This window comes from Cuculus canorus, chromosome 11 (assembly GCF_017976375.1).
Source record: "Cuculus canorus isolate bCucCan1 chromosome 11, bCucCan1.pri, whole genome shotgun sequence".
NCBI lineage: Eukaryota > Metazoa > Chordata > Aves > Cuculiformes > Cuculidae > Cuculus > Cuculus canorus.
Window position 1 is genome coordinate 3,274,756 of NC_071411.1, and position 14,555 is coordinate 3,289,310.

Consider the following 14,555-nt stretch of genomic DNA (forward strand, 5'->3'; position numbering starts at 1 on the left):
GAAGCTTCATCATTTGAGTGCTCTAGAAGAAAGCATTAAGCTCCTATCTCAAAATTTCATATAAAAGCCAGAGATCAACACCTCTTTAGAGGCAGGATCAGGACTTGGGTCGCTCACAGCAGAACGTGATCACACATCCTAGAAAAACATTCTGCTCTACTGGGGCATCTACAGTACACCACCAGTCACTGCCACCGCCACATTCAGGAACTATAAAGAACTTTTCACCTACAGAGATGCTGTAGTTTTATCGTAGATGCACATTTATATGTAAACACTTCTCAGAATAACCAAGATTGGCAATTGAAAACCAAATTGGGAGATAGTTATGCGGAAGTAATATTTTTATTACGGAGTGCTTTCAGCATTTGGATCACTTTTAGCTCGAGACACATCAAGTCTTAAACTAAGCTGAAATAACAATACAATTCTCTCATTTTGCTTCTGTTAGCAGCTTCAAGATGCAGAAGTTTCCATACCAAGTAAAAGCAAAACACAGAACAAACCACTAGCAGGAAAGGCTCTGGTTGACAAAGATCATTGCAGAAACAAAACACAAAGTGGGTAACACAGCCACCACCTGAAGGGATCCCTTCTCAGGATAGCCATTAATTTTGGTCACTACATACACCCGAATAGAAGTGTTTTACATGAGACCATGACACTCAGTCTCTGCTTTGAGGCATAAATCTCCATCTCTACTAGTCAGAAAGCCGTACTTACCTGGCACAGCGGACCCAGTTTATGTGCTGACTAAGTGAGAATAGAAACTTCTGCCTGTGAACTGTCCATACTTTGACCGTTTTGTCATCAGAAGCTGTAACTAAGGACTGGCCATCGCTGGAGAAATGAACACTTCTTACAGTTGCCGTATGAGCCTTGAAGGCAGTAGATTCTCCTTTGCTATACAGAAAGAAAGAATACTTTAAAACTGCACAATATGACAGCAAAAACATCATATAGCTACCTGTAAACACAAAGCTTCCGTATGCTTAGCAAGATTAAGTCTTTGAGCAGAAGTTCTTCAACATTTGTGTTGTATTTCAATTTTTTGTTTCTTGCTGAAGACATATCACTTAAAACAATGCATTGCAGAGTGACATAATAGAAGTTATGAGGTCTCTCAGCCAATTTGACAAGCGTTAAAGAGTTAAAGCAACTAAACCCTCTACTCAAAATGGATGGCTAAGGTACTGAAAGGGTAAGTAAATTCTTGGTAATCACATGCAAGCTCACAAAAAACTGAATACACGGTTCAGAGTAGTCTTATCCTGGGAATATGCCATCCCTTACTACCAGTGGAAGACAGAGTTACTAGTTTTAGACCAAGAAATAAAGATTAAAGGCGCCTAACAGTTTCATGGACTACAGCAAACATGCAAGCTTGTCATCGCCACAGAACAAGAACCTCCATCGCTAAATCCCAACTTGCATTCCAGTATCTTGTTTAAAGCTATCTGAGAAGCAAAGGATCAGATTGCTAAGACGAAACACAGACTGGGTGAGGAAGGGGAAGAGAAATCCAACTCACACTGATGAGTTAAAGCACAAAAAGAGAGAGAAGGGAATAGATACTTACACACTGGGAACCCATAAACGGACTGTTTTGTCTCTAGAGCCTGAAGCCACCAGGTGACCGGAAGGTGAAAACTGAACACACATCACTGCATCTTTGTGGCCCAAAAAGCGATAGGCTCTGATCTGAGGTTTCATACTCCAAATCATCACAGACGAATCCATTGAGCCACTTGCTGAAATGAAAAAAAAAAACACCAAACTTCAATTAGATCTCCTCTAAAACTTCATTTCACGCTCATTTCACCATAACAGCTTCCAGCAGTCTCAAGCACATTGTCCTTGAAGCTTCATCAATGTATTGCGTACCGTATTTTTCACGAGTAATTAAAACAAAGTCATGCATTGGCTTGGGCTGACATTTTTTTTTTCCAAAATTGAGGCCATGCAACAGCTGGAGAGGCAAAAGCCACACAAGTTGGAAAACTTGATCCAAATAAATACACACTAAGGAAGCACATTGAAAGTCTGTGGGTGAAGGTTACCTAATCACTTTTTTATTGGGAAACATAGGCATCTGCCAGCTGCAGAAGGTCAAACACCAAGTAACATATTGCAGATTAAGCAGAGAAGCCCTGTGAGTTGGTGACTTAAGGGCAGTTCACACACAGAACACCCTTCCTCAGGGATATTAAAAATTAAGGGGAGACAACTGTGTAAAAGTAGATTGAGCACATGGCCCAGCATCAACAGATTGGAACATCAGTCATAATTAGAGCAAGTGATTGTCCAGCAAGAATATTAAGTAGCAATGTCATGGCTTCCCCAGGACTGATGTTAATTAAAAAATTAGGACAATAATGCTCCAACACAAAAACCTGTGTTTTTTTCAAAGCACACATTTCATCCTGAAATTATCCGAAATCTCTTCATCATGAAAATAAGTTCTTTGTTCTCGCAGAGCTCAGTACCTCCACTGCTCCCTCCATTTGACTAAAGGAGAGAAGCTCCTTCTTTATCATTTGGCCATGAAAACACAGAGACACAATTTACCCAATTGTTTCTTATTGAGACTGAAGTCCACACTAGTGACAGCATCTCTGTGGCCTTTGAAGTGTCTCTCCAGGGATGGATCTTCCTAGAAGACAACAACGTTCAGGCACTATAGATTAAGAACCATCTCTGTACAATAAAACCATTTAATTTCTACAACAAGCAAACCAAGCCACACATCTATCCCACAAAAGCTGAGCAGAGACACAAACACGGTGCAACACAAAATGTAGATTTCCCATGTATCAACAAACTTTAAAAGAAGCAAATTATCCAGGTGCTGCCTTCCCTGGGCACAAACCATCCGTGTGTTTTTACAACAGAACTGCTGGTACAGAACTGCAACAAAACAGACTGACCCACTACCCTTCCTCTACATTGGAGAAGGCAGTGTGTGCCATGCAAGGGCCAAAGAAAACCGGGGGGGGGAAACGAAAACACTGAGCAGACCCAGTGGCCCCGAACCCCGGGGCTGAGCAGCTCCAGCCCTTCCCTCCCGGTGGCCCCGAACCCCGGGGCTGAGCAGCCCCAGCCCCTTCCCTCCCGGTGGCCCCGAACCCCGGGGCTGAGCAGCCCCAGCCCCTTCCCTCCCGGTGGCCCCGAACCCCGGGGCTGAGCAGCCCCAGCCCCTTCCCTCCCGGTGGCCTCGAACCCCGGGGCTGAGCAGCCCCAGCCCCTTCCCTCCCGGTGGCCCCGAACCCCGGGGCTGAGCAGCCCCAGCCCCTTCCCTCCCGGTGGCCCCGAACCCCGGGGCTGAGCAGTTCCAGCCCTTCCCCTCCCACCGGGGCTGAACCCCTGGGCACCGGGAGCCCCCGGCGGCACCGAACCCCGGGCACCGGCTGTCCCATCCCCTCCCGGTGACACCGAAGCGCCGGGCACCGGGAGCCCCTGGGGGCACCGGGAGCCCGAGCCCGAGCCCCATCCCTCCCGGTATCACCGAACCTCGAAGGCACCTGCCCTGCCCTTCCCCTCCCACCGGGGCTAAACCCCGGGCAGCGGCAGCCCCCGGTAGCGCCGAGCCCTCACCGTGCCCCCGGCGGCCATTCTCGCCCCTCGCACCGCTGTTCAGTTTCGGCGCCTCCAGTAGCAACGGCTCCGCCCCCGGACCGGAAGCGGCGCACGGGCACTTCCGGGCGCGGGGCGGCAGCCGTGGCGGCGGGAAGCGGGTGGAGGTGCGGCCTGCCGCCGGGAGGAAGCGGCCTGGAAAGCCAACCGTGTTCTGCGCTGCACCCAGAGCAGAGCGGGGAGCGGCGGGGCTGCCGGGAATCACGGAATGAATTGGGTTGGAAGGGACCTTAAACCCATCCCAGTCCACCGCCTGCTACGGGCAGGGACACCTCCCACTGGATCAGGGGCTCCAAGCCCCATCCAACCTGGCCTGGAACACCTCCAGGGATGGGGCAGCCACCACTGCTCTGGGCAGCCTGGGCCAGGGCCTCCCCACCCTCAGCGTGAACAATTTCTTCCCAATGTCTAATCTAAATCTTCCCCCTTCAGATTTAAAGCCATCCCCTTGTCCTGTCACTCCATGCTCTTGGAAAAGTCCCCTGTCCAGCTTTCCTGTCGGCCCTTTCAGTATTGGAAGCTGCTTAAAGCCATCTCCTACTGGGTCAGGTTGCTCCAAACCCCATCCAACTTGGCCTTGAACAACCCCAGAGGTGGGGCAGCCACTGTGAGAATTAATTGATGAGTTTTGCTGCAGCTGCTTTGTATGTTTAATTATCTCGTTGCATAAATCTGGCTTGTAAGACATAGCTGGTTTAGGTCAGGAGAGAACCTGAAGAGAGTCTTCAGACATGGTTGGATAATCTAAAAACAAATGAACATTCTTTGAGGATTTACACAGCTTATCATCTAAAACTAGTATATATACCCACTGCTTTTGTAAGATGTCATGCCTTTTTTAAAGGGGCATCCGATTCAGCACTGAATTGTAAAATAAAAATATTATTGCCCTTGCTTAAAGACTTTGTCCTTTTCAATATTTTACCAGTGAATGAGTGTTTCGACACCACCATTTGGCAACCTGGGCCAGCAGTTGCCCACCCTCATCATGAAGACTTTCTTCTTAATGCCCAATCTCAATCTTCCCTCTTCCAATTTAAAGCCATTCCCCCTCATCCTACCACTCCATGCCCTTGGAAAAAGCCCCTCCCCTGCATCAAAAGAACTGTGGCCAGCAGGGTGAGGGAGGGGATTCTGCCCCTCTCTTCCACTTTTGTCAGACTTCATCTGGAACCCTGTGCCCAGTTCTGGATCCCCAACATAGGAAGGAGATGTAGCTCTTGGAACGGGTCCAGAGGAGGCCATGGAGATGATCCAAGGGCTGGAGCACTTCTTGTATGAGGACCGTCTGAGAGAGTTGGGGCTGTTCAGCCTGGAGAAGAGAAGGCTCAGGGGAGACCTTAAAGCAGCTGAAGGGACTACAGGAAAGCTGAGGAGGGACTCCTTACAAGGGCATGGAGTGATAGGATGAGGGGGAACGGCTTTAAATTGGAAGGGGGAAGATTTGCCATGGATCTTGGATCTAGAAAGCTGAAGCAGTTTCCAGCATCACCTAAGGATTTTCCTGTCCTTCAGAAATCGTGGCCCTGGGATCCAGCCCCCTGCCAACCCCCCCAGCCAGGGACGTGGACCTCAGCCCGTGTGCTCTCTCCCCACCACAGGCAACTCCCCAGTGTCACCACCGCCAGGAATAAGACTCCTGGTTTTCTTGAGATGACCACCTGAGGGCAGGCTGAGACCTCTGCCAGCCTTCAGTTTTATAAAGACAGAAAAATAAGCAAGGAAATTGGATAAAATGGAACATGATTTCATTAAAGATTAATCACGGCTAGCTAGCCAGCTTCTTTGTTAAGACTACTCTAACTCCAGGTGAAAAAAAGCGTTGAGTTAGCCTTTTTGAAACCCACTTCCCAGCTTGCAACGTAGACATCGTACAGTAATTCTCAGCCAGTTCTTCCGTGAGTTACCTGTATGGCCATGAATCGTGAAGAGACTAGAAGCCCCAGGATCTGCCACCTCTGTCCTAACCAGCAGAGCCCCTGCACGCTGCCAGGCAGCACACAGCCGCGTTGGGCAGCAAAGCTCTTGCACATCATCAGAGGCCCTCAGAAGTCGAATGTAACGAAATTACTGCTAAGCTACACCCAATTCAGAAAGCCCTGAACTTCTCATGAGAGCAAGCAGGTCTAAGTTTAACAACTAAACTGTGCTGAACTTAGCACCTGTATTGCAAAGCCCAGGTCTCACGTGTCCTGTCAATATTTGAACTGCTGTGCACACCAGTCTCTATACAAGCTTCTGCAGTTTTAAGAATATGCCAGCTGAGGGACAGGGTGCCAGGGTCCAGAAATGAGACTGTTTCCCTGAGATTCTCAACAAGACAAGGCGGGAAGAAGTATTTGCTGTCTACAGAGGAAGCACAGAGGGATGTGGAGTTGGTCAAGGTAATGCCCACAGGATAAGATGGAACCAGGAACTTCACCTAGGTCTCCCAGTCGCTAGGTCTCAGAACAAGGTCATCCTGTCTCTGTGACCATGATCCCAGCATAGGTCTTCCACAGCTGTTTTGTGTCCTATCCTAATATACCCAGAGGTGGAGGCAGGAGCAACCAACCCTGTGATGCTTTGGCATACGTCAACCCAACCGTCTGGGATGGGACACTTCCTATCCGGAGAGCACAGCAGGGATTGAGGCAGCTTGAGCAGACAGCTATGAGGTGACAGAAATTGCAGATAAAGATCAGTGTAGTCCAGAGACTTGCTGTCCATACTTCCCTCATTTTTGCCATGGAAGGAGACAGCTGCAGACAGCTGAGGCGCTGCAGACAACTGAGGCACTGCAGAGGGGACCAGGTCCACCAGGGAGTTCAGCCAATGACAATGACATGGTCCCATTGCTTCCATGGAGAGATGCTGCTTTCCATCAGCCGAAGATGCAGCTTGCTGCCACATCAGTGATTTTCTCTCTTACTAATGACTTTGGTTTTCCATGTGTGCAAAACCCATTTATTTATAGCCTTCATTTTTTTTTTCTCCCACCTGCCTTTGTGCTTATTTTCTTTTCTTACGGAGTAAAGAAAAAAGACAGGAGATAAAAAAACCTCTTTTCCTGAAGTAAATCACTCACTGACCTAAATGCAAATTTGTTCGAGCAACTTCAGAGAGTTTGATCCTGTGGTAGAAGGGAAAGGAGAGGGGAGAAGATTCTGCTGCTATCAGGACACATCTTTACTGCTGCGTAACAACTAGGCAATGAAGCAAAAGCCACCAGAGTTTAAAGAGGAAGCTCAGCCAAAGGTCACCTGTGCTTGTTATCAGAGCCTTGAAAAGAGGGAGGAACTTGACATGAGCTGATTATAGCAACAAGAGGAGTAGACTGACAAGGCTGGGAGCCCGTCACCCCTCCTCAGCGCTCAGCATGCAGGGGTGCTCCGCTGTTGTGAGGCAAATGGCCCGGGCTCTGTGGCTGCTTGGGCCACTAAGAGAACATTTGTCTGTCTCAGATCCAAAGCATCTGCCAGGCACAGAGCCAGAAAGCCCTCTGCTAATTGCAGTATGGTATTTTATTTGCTGCTTTGTCTTTGCAGGTGCTCTAAACTACTTTCACTGCTCATCTCTAGAGCTGCAGTGGTGAGGGGAAGGGTGACAAGGGGACAGAGACATACTGACATGAGGACATATCCTGGAGTGCCAGAGGAATACACTGCTACTCCCTACATGAACCTGTACTCGGGCATCCAAGAGTGGTGGAGGAAAGGGAGCTCAGTTTCCAGAACTGGCCTAAAGGAGGAGAAAGATTCAGGAGTGAGAAAACCTGGCAAGGTAGATCCAGCCAGAATCCCTTCAGCAGCTTTCTGGGCATCTGCAAAGTTGTCTCTGACTACTTACGATGGTTCGAGTGTCTTTGAATCACAGAATGCCAGGTTGGAAGGAACCTCAGGGATCAACCGGTCCAACCCTTTTAGGTGATCTATAGTTTAAATGAGATGGCCACTGTAAGATCTTCAAGTCTGTTACACAAAAGTAGATCAAGCCCAGCTTTAAAATATCTCCCAGCACAGGTGACCCCAGACATGGAGCTGTTCTTTCGGGACATGGACATCTCTTTTGTCCATACATTTCTCCTTCTGCAGTATGAATAAGCACTCACTTCTCCACATTACAGGCTAGTCCCAAACTCCTTGGCTCCAGAGGCGCTTTTGGTTTATTGAAATTTAGGTGCTTGCTAAGTAAGCAGAGTCTCTGCAGATCTCGCTGACCAAGGGCAGGCAGCTGCTTTCGGTCCCTGAACTTTCTCTGCTCTTGCCTGCAGGGGTGAACGGAGTTCAGGCTTCGCTGAACTCTTGATTGCATCAACCCCCATCAACCCAGAACCCAAAGTGCACAGAGACTGGTACCAGAAAAATGCTGGCTGAGTTCACAGGAGTGGAGCTGAGACCTTTGGGACATAGAGTTCCCTACTCATGGGGCATGCACCCAGCATCCGCACTTGGCAGGGCCATCACTACACAGCCCCTTTGCTTTTTGTTTCTCATATTTGACGAGAAAGGGAATGGGGTGCATGAAGAAATTTGCCCTGAAATACCCTCTCTGTATTTGAAGAGCTGGCAATGTGTATTCCTGCGCCAGCTTTAACTACTTAACAAAAGCTATACTGACCCAATGCTCCAGGCACTACCACAGCCCTCATACAGCTCCTTCAGACCAGCAGAGACCACAAACATTACTGTATAGTATTTCCTCTTGAATGGTTTATATCTAAGTGTGAGTCCTTCAAAATGCTGTAATATGGCTTCAATACTGCATTTTAAGTGCTGGGAAATAGAAGGAGCAGGGCATATTTCACTCTATAGCTTCAGACTTCTGCAAATGGATGTGAATCCTCCACTCAAAACACAGATTCTGCTAACAAGCCAGTTCCTAATACATTCTGGTCCTTGAAAACTGTCCATATTCAGCTTTTGGCTTTCACTTTATCTCCAGAAAGTCCTCAGTACATTAGGTTTGCTCCCACAAACCAAGGAACAGCAAGTAATGTGCAGTTGCTGGCAGCAGGGCAAACCCTTTGGGGTGGAAAGCAAGGTCCGAGTGACCACAGCCACCTCTCCCATCTCTACCTTCAGGAAGTGACTCATTCCATTTTCTCCTGCAAAAGAAGAAAGGGGGAAGAAAGGAGCAGGTTGTCACAGAAAGATGGACAAGTCAAAAAAAAAGAGAGGTGTTACAGCTGCAGTGAGTTTGAGATGTGCTGCTCTGAGTCATCCTGAGGTGTGGGAGAAGCCACTGTCACACCCCTGCAGCACCTCAGGCCTTCTCACACGTTAGTTCCCACCACAAGTCACTCAGCCCTGCATTTCTTAGCCAGGTTTACTCCTTCTTGGAGAGCAGACACATTCCTCTGCCTTTCAGCTCAATGCCAGGTCCGCAATGCACAGATAGATAAACCACATCATTTATCACTTATACATAAACAAAGCCCTATCAAGACCAAGAGCATTCTTGTCCTTCACTGTATGTTGACCCATTATACAAGATCTTTTTTTATCAGCTCCTAGAGATGTGGGAAGCAGCTGGAACCCAGGATCCATGGGAGAAACAGACAGCGTATCAGGCATCTCAAAAATAGAAAGATCAGAAAGGTTGGGTTTGAACGAAGCGAGGCAGACAAAGCCCATAGCCCCTGCCAAGAGGATGAGCAATGCAAACAGTGGATGCTTGTATTCGAAGCAGAGATTTTCTCCCAGTCACAGCGGAGGAATGTGTTTTAAGCAGCTGGCTTTTGTCCGCCTGTTTTGTTTACTCTTCTAAAGACAAAACCAAAAGTGGTGCCATATCCTGCTTTATCGAAGCACAGAAGGAAGCATCTGGGAAGGGGAGGCAGAACATAAAGTCCAGAGCAGCCTAAAGGGTCCCACGCACAAACCCTCCTGCTCAGCCTGCTGAATAGATAGGTGTGTATCCACACAGCCTGCTGCCACAGCCAGGAGAACAGGGGAACATCACACTGCTCCCCAGGGGATGCTTGGTTTCTTGAACAACCACCACTGCACAGAAGGACCAGACCCTCAGCAGGCGTGAGCAGTCTCCACAGCCTCCTCCATAGCTTCATTCATACTTACAGCAGTTCAAGAGCTGCACGGCTACTGCCTAATTTTCAAGCTTGTGATAACTTTTAATCTATGCAAGTAGAAGCAGAAGAGCAGAATGAGGAGGTGATCCACTGAAACTTGTCCTGTGCGAGTGACTTCCCTGGAGAACCAGCATGAGAAAGGCGCTGCCTGCTCCAGTGCCAGCCTAAACCAGGCGCTGGAGAATGGCCAAGCACTGGTTCAAGCTGGGTGCCTCGTTCACAGAAGACAGTACTGCCAAGCGCAAGCAGTGGCTGAACACTGTCACGATTAGAGCTGAGGGGCCAAGCCAGTTGTTTCCAACTCCTGTTATTTTTATGTGTCTTTCAGTATTCTGCTTTCACCTGAAAAGCTGCAGTGTCCAACTTCAGGGAGCAGGAGAACTTCATGCTAAGAGCATCCAGTGTTTTGTTCTCCTAGATATGCAGAACGGTCCTCATCGCAAACCGAGGTGCACCACAAAGGCTCATAATGAGAAAGGCAGAGGGAAAGAACCCCACTAAGTCTTGAATAATTAGGGCTGGCAGCACTTAGTTCTGTCACATTACTCCAAGGGTAATTTTTCTAATCAGCAAATGTTTATTAGAAATTGCAGAGGTACAGTAAGAGGCACAGGGAGAGACAGAGCATTTCTTCTGCAACTGTCCTGACCTTCAGGGAAAAAAAAACCCTCCAGCATTACATAGCTGTCATAAATACTTAGACCATGACAAAAGAAGTCAGCAATGCAAGCTGTTGACATTACAGGGTACTTGGCCAAAATGAAACTTTATGCCTTTCAAGCTGTGAGCTGTAAAACCAGCAAGTTTTATGACGGTGTGATATGCTATCCTAGAGTTTAGAAGGCAGGAAAACACAGCTGACATTGAATACAAAACACTGATTACTTTGAAGGAAGTTCATTTCCAAATGATACAGAACTGTTTAACTCATTGCCAGGTTCTGGATCTAAACCAAGCCAGTTCATAAAAGGGTTAGGCAGATCAGGGCACGTGGGTTCACCAGCACTTTTATGTCCTGGGCTGTACCCTCTGGCTGAAGGGATTGCCAGGAGCATAGTGCCCACCAGCATCTTCCCTTAGTGTCTGCCGCTTCCTGGATGGATGTTTGGTCTGACTTGCTTGTCACAAATAGCCAAGGCTCAAATATTCAATGCTCAACTCTTTTTTTGCACAAAACAAAGCCTTCTCCCCTGGTGGTGTGGGATCGCACAAGCTTGTTTGACAGAGAGTCTCATGCGTTTAGTTCTTCCTTCTGTCTTTTCTGAGCAGAAGACAGGTCACCACCTCCACAGCGAGCAGACACCTCCACACAGGGCTGCTCTGCTTCTTGTTTGTAAAGTCTTACAACACACTGTGCAAACAAACAGTCCGATTTGAAATCTTGGATGAAACAGATGTCTTAGATAAATCCCATGCATGGGATTAGTCACACCGATGTTGCAATCATTAGTGTCATGGATAAAAATGACCCAAAGAAGAAGAGTACGAGAATCTTCCATCACCACTTATTTATGTTAATTATAAACAAAAACTCTCAACTCCCTTGTGCTCGCCCAACATCTACTTGCACCTACCTGTTGTCTGTTATCTTAGCTCAGGACGATGACGGAGCAGATCTTCTGCCCCACCTCTGGAGTGGGCTGCCTTGTTCTTACAACTTCAACTAAACAGCAGAAGCATTACTGCAACTAATTTATACACTTTTCTTACACAGTTACAGGAACAATTCCTAGCTGCTATAAAGATGTCCCCTCATCTCACCTCCAGACGATACAAGTTAAAGGTTCCTGGTGCCAACCACACCACAAGCTCTTACATAGGTGAACGTCCTTGTTCAGTTGATACAGAACCAAACACCACCCCTGAGCAGAGCCATGGTTGCTGCTCTGGTACAAGCACTCACAACGGTTTCTCTGCCCTTAGACTGGAGAGAGGAGGCTTTGGCATAAAAAAATTGCTAGTAAACTCATTAAATTGTTATAAGCTAAACATGTCTTTTAGACAACCCCTGCCCAAGTGAAATACAGCTGTGCAGGTGTGATGCTCGTACAGCTACTGACCTAATGTTTTCATGCAGTAGAGGAGGTGGAAAGTTCGAATCATAGAATCATGGAATCATTAAGGTTGGAAAAGACCTCTAAGATCATCCAGTCCAACCGTCAGCCCAACACCACTGTGCCTACTAAACCATGTCCCAAAGTGCCACATTTTTGAACCCCTTCAGGAATGGAGACTCCACCACTTCTCTGGGCAGCCTCTGCCAATGCTCCACCACTCTTTCAGTAAAGATTTTTTTCCTAATATCCAATCTAAACCTCCCCTGGCACAGCTTGAGGCCAATTCCTCTTGTCCTATCACTTGTTGGTTGGGAGAACTGACCAGAACCCACCTCACCACAGCCTCCTTTCGGGTAGTTGTAGAGAGCAATGAGGTCCGCCCTGTGCTGCAGACCCTTTCCCAGCTTTGTTGCCCTCCTCTGGGCATGGTCCAGCAACTCAACAAAGCCCACACAGAACAAACCACCTTTACAGCAGGAAAATCAAATCCCTTACACAGTAAGAGCAACCAAGAGAGAGTCAGGTCATCGGGCTAAAGCAATTGGTCAGGCTGACAAACAGAGATACCTGACTGGTGTTCGTAGGAGTGGGTGACTACTCACGCAGATTGTGCAACTGCTCTGCCTCTGCTCTGCGAACACAGCCTGATGGCCAAACACCACAGTCTGTAATAGCGCTACTCTGTATTGATATCGTTTGCATACATTTTGTAAATTAACAAACACTGACTCATAATTTACAGGCTCGGAGAAACTCAGGGCAGAGGTTATAACGCAGGCTAAGTCATCACCTTCTCGTTTATCCAAAGATACCATCATACGTAATGGGACTAACTGCTGCAGGGTAACTCCGGAGAGGAAGCAATCCTGGATGCTGAGGCCAAATCCTCCTGCCCGTGCTTGTTGCGAAGAGCACCTTGCCCGAGGCGGCAGCTCAGCGGCATTTGGTCTAACAGGCAACAGCAGCCCTGGGCTGGCAGGGTATCCCACAGAGGTGGACGGTCATGCTGTATCTTCACCCCAAAGCACCTCTTCCCCCTGCTCTGTGTGCGCCAGACCTACACTGAATTAACACTGGGCAAGTAAAAACAAGTCAGAAGATACTAGACAGAAATTAATGTTTAACCTTTGTCGGCTTTACACTGCTGTCAAATAGTTGCGGGCAATCCAGAAGTTTTTTCCACTTACTCGGCTTCTGATTTGCGAACAACTTTGTTTCCTCTGCCATGCAAGGAGCTCCCTCGGCAGCAGACCTGAGGAAAGAGAACAGCGGACCTCTGGAGAAGAGAAGACTCTGGGGAGATCATAGAGCAGCTTCCAGTACCGAAAGCGGCTCCAGGAAACCTGGGGAGGGGCTTTTTCCAAGAGCATGAAGTGATAGAATGTGGAGGAATGGCTTTAAATTGGAAGGGGGAAGATTTAGATTAGACATTAGGAAGAAATTGTTCATGTTGAGGGTGGGAAGGCCCTGGCCCAGGTTGCCCAGGGAAGTCATAGCTGCCCCATCCCTGGAGGGGTTCCAGGCCAGGTTGGATGGGTTTTGGAGCAGCCTGGTCCAGTGGGAGGTGTCCCTGCCCATAGCAGAGGGGTGGAACTGGGTGGGCTTTAAGGTCCCTTCCAACCCAAACCATTCTATTATTCTCTGGAACTAATTATCTACAGGCAATTACTTTTTGCCTGTTTGGTTTTTTTTACTCGTGGCTGCTATGATTTAAGTCTGGTCCAGCCTCTTCCTTGGTCGGTGTGTTGTAAGGTCTCTATCCATGGCTGCGTGACTTCTTTGAGCTTTTCACTGGACTCAATTTGGCCACCAAATTGAAAGCTGCTGGCAGGCAAGCAGCGCAGCCACAGCACAACCGTGTGCCATCATGAAGTTCAGCTTAAAAGTGATGGAAAAGGAGGCAAACAGTGATTTATATAACAGCCTAGCAAAAATCCTTTAGAAGGCAAGAGAATTGCAATATCAAATCTGAAAAGGCATCAAATCAGAAAATTCTTGCTTGTAGCCTCATCTCCTCCATTCTCAGAGCTACAGTCTGAGCCTCCAAAGCAAGAAGTTTGAGCAGTCACAATCTAACTCGAGATCATCAGCCCCGAGTGCCCAGACAGCAGAGAAGCTCTTCATTCCAAATCTGAAGCCTTGTTCTCTCACAAACAGTGGTCAGCCACAACAGCCTAGCATAAACCCTCCTGTCACAAGAGGAGAGCCAGCCCTTTATCCTTGCGCCCATCACCCTGCAGGACTGCCTGGTACCACTGGAGAAGCAGGAGCATAGAAATGGATGGCTGATTGATGCTGGGACACTGGTGTCTCTTCTTGTCCCTCCACCATGATCTCACCCAGTACCAGACAGCTGTAGAGCCAGTTCTCCGCATGATCCTACTCCAAGCTGCAGCGGCCACGCGAGGCTGAGCAACCAGAGATGTCAGTGGCTTACTGGAGGCTGTGATCCTGAAGGCTTTGTCTGGTTGTAATTAAGTCACCTCATTCTTCTTGATGAGGGCTTAGTGCAGAGGGTATCTTCCCACACTGTCTGAACGTACTGTGTGAGCAAGAGAGAGTGTGGGCACAGGGACGGAAGCTGCTAGCATCTTCTTGCATGTTGCAGAAAGAAGAACAGAGCCATACTAAGACCATCAGTTTGAGCTCCCAGTGGCTCACCCTGCCTCCTCACCTCCCTCAACGTGCACCCAGAGGTACACAGTTATCTCCATGTCCTTCCTCTCTTGCCTGGCAGGGCCCAGCTGTGCTCCTCACTCCCACCCTGGGCAACCCAGGTCTAAGTTTGGACCACT

General features: G+C 48.2%; 1 protein-coding gene across 1 annotated transcript in view; it reads right to left on the reverse strand.

The window, feature by feature from the left end:
* The window catches only part of POC1A (POC1 centriolar protein A), a 37,344-nt gene extending 33,645 nt beyond the window's left edge, over positions 1-3,699 (reverse strand). The window contains exons 1-4 of the mRNA XM_054076858.1: positions 3,595-3,699; positions 2,569-2,653; positions 1,580-1,751; positions 724-903 (exon numbers count right to left, since the gene is read on the reverse strand). Coding sequence (XP_053932833.1) covers positions 724-903; positions 1,580-1,751; positions 2,569-2,653; positions 3,595-3,612 — 455 coding nt within the window. The 5' untranslated portion in view covers positions 3,613-3,699. The remainder of the gene's footprint in view (positions 1-723; positions 904-1,579; positions 1,752-2,568; positions 2,654-3,594) is intronic.
* Between the last annotated feature and the right edge of the window lie 10,856 nt (positions 3,700-14,555).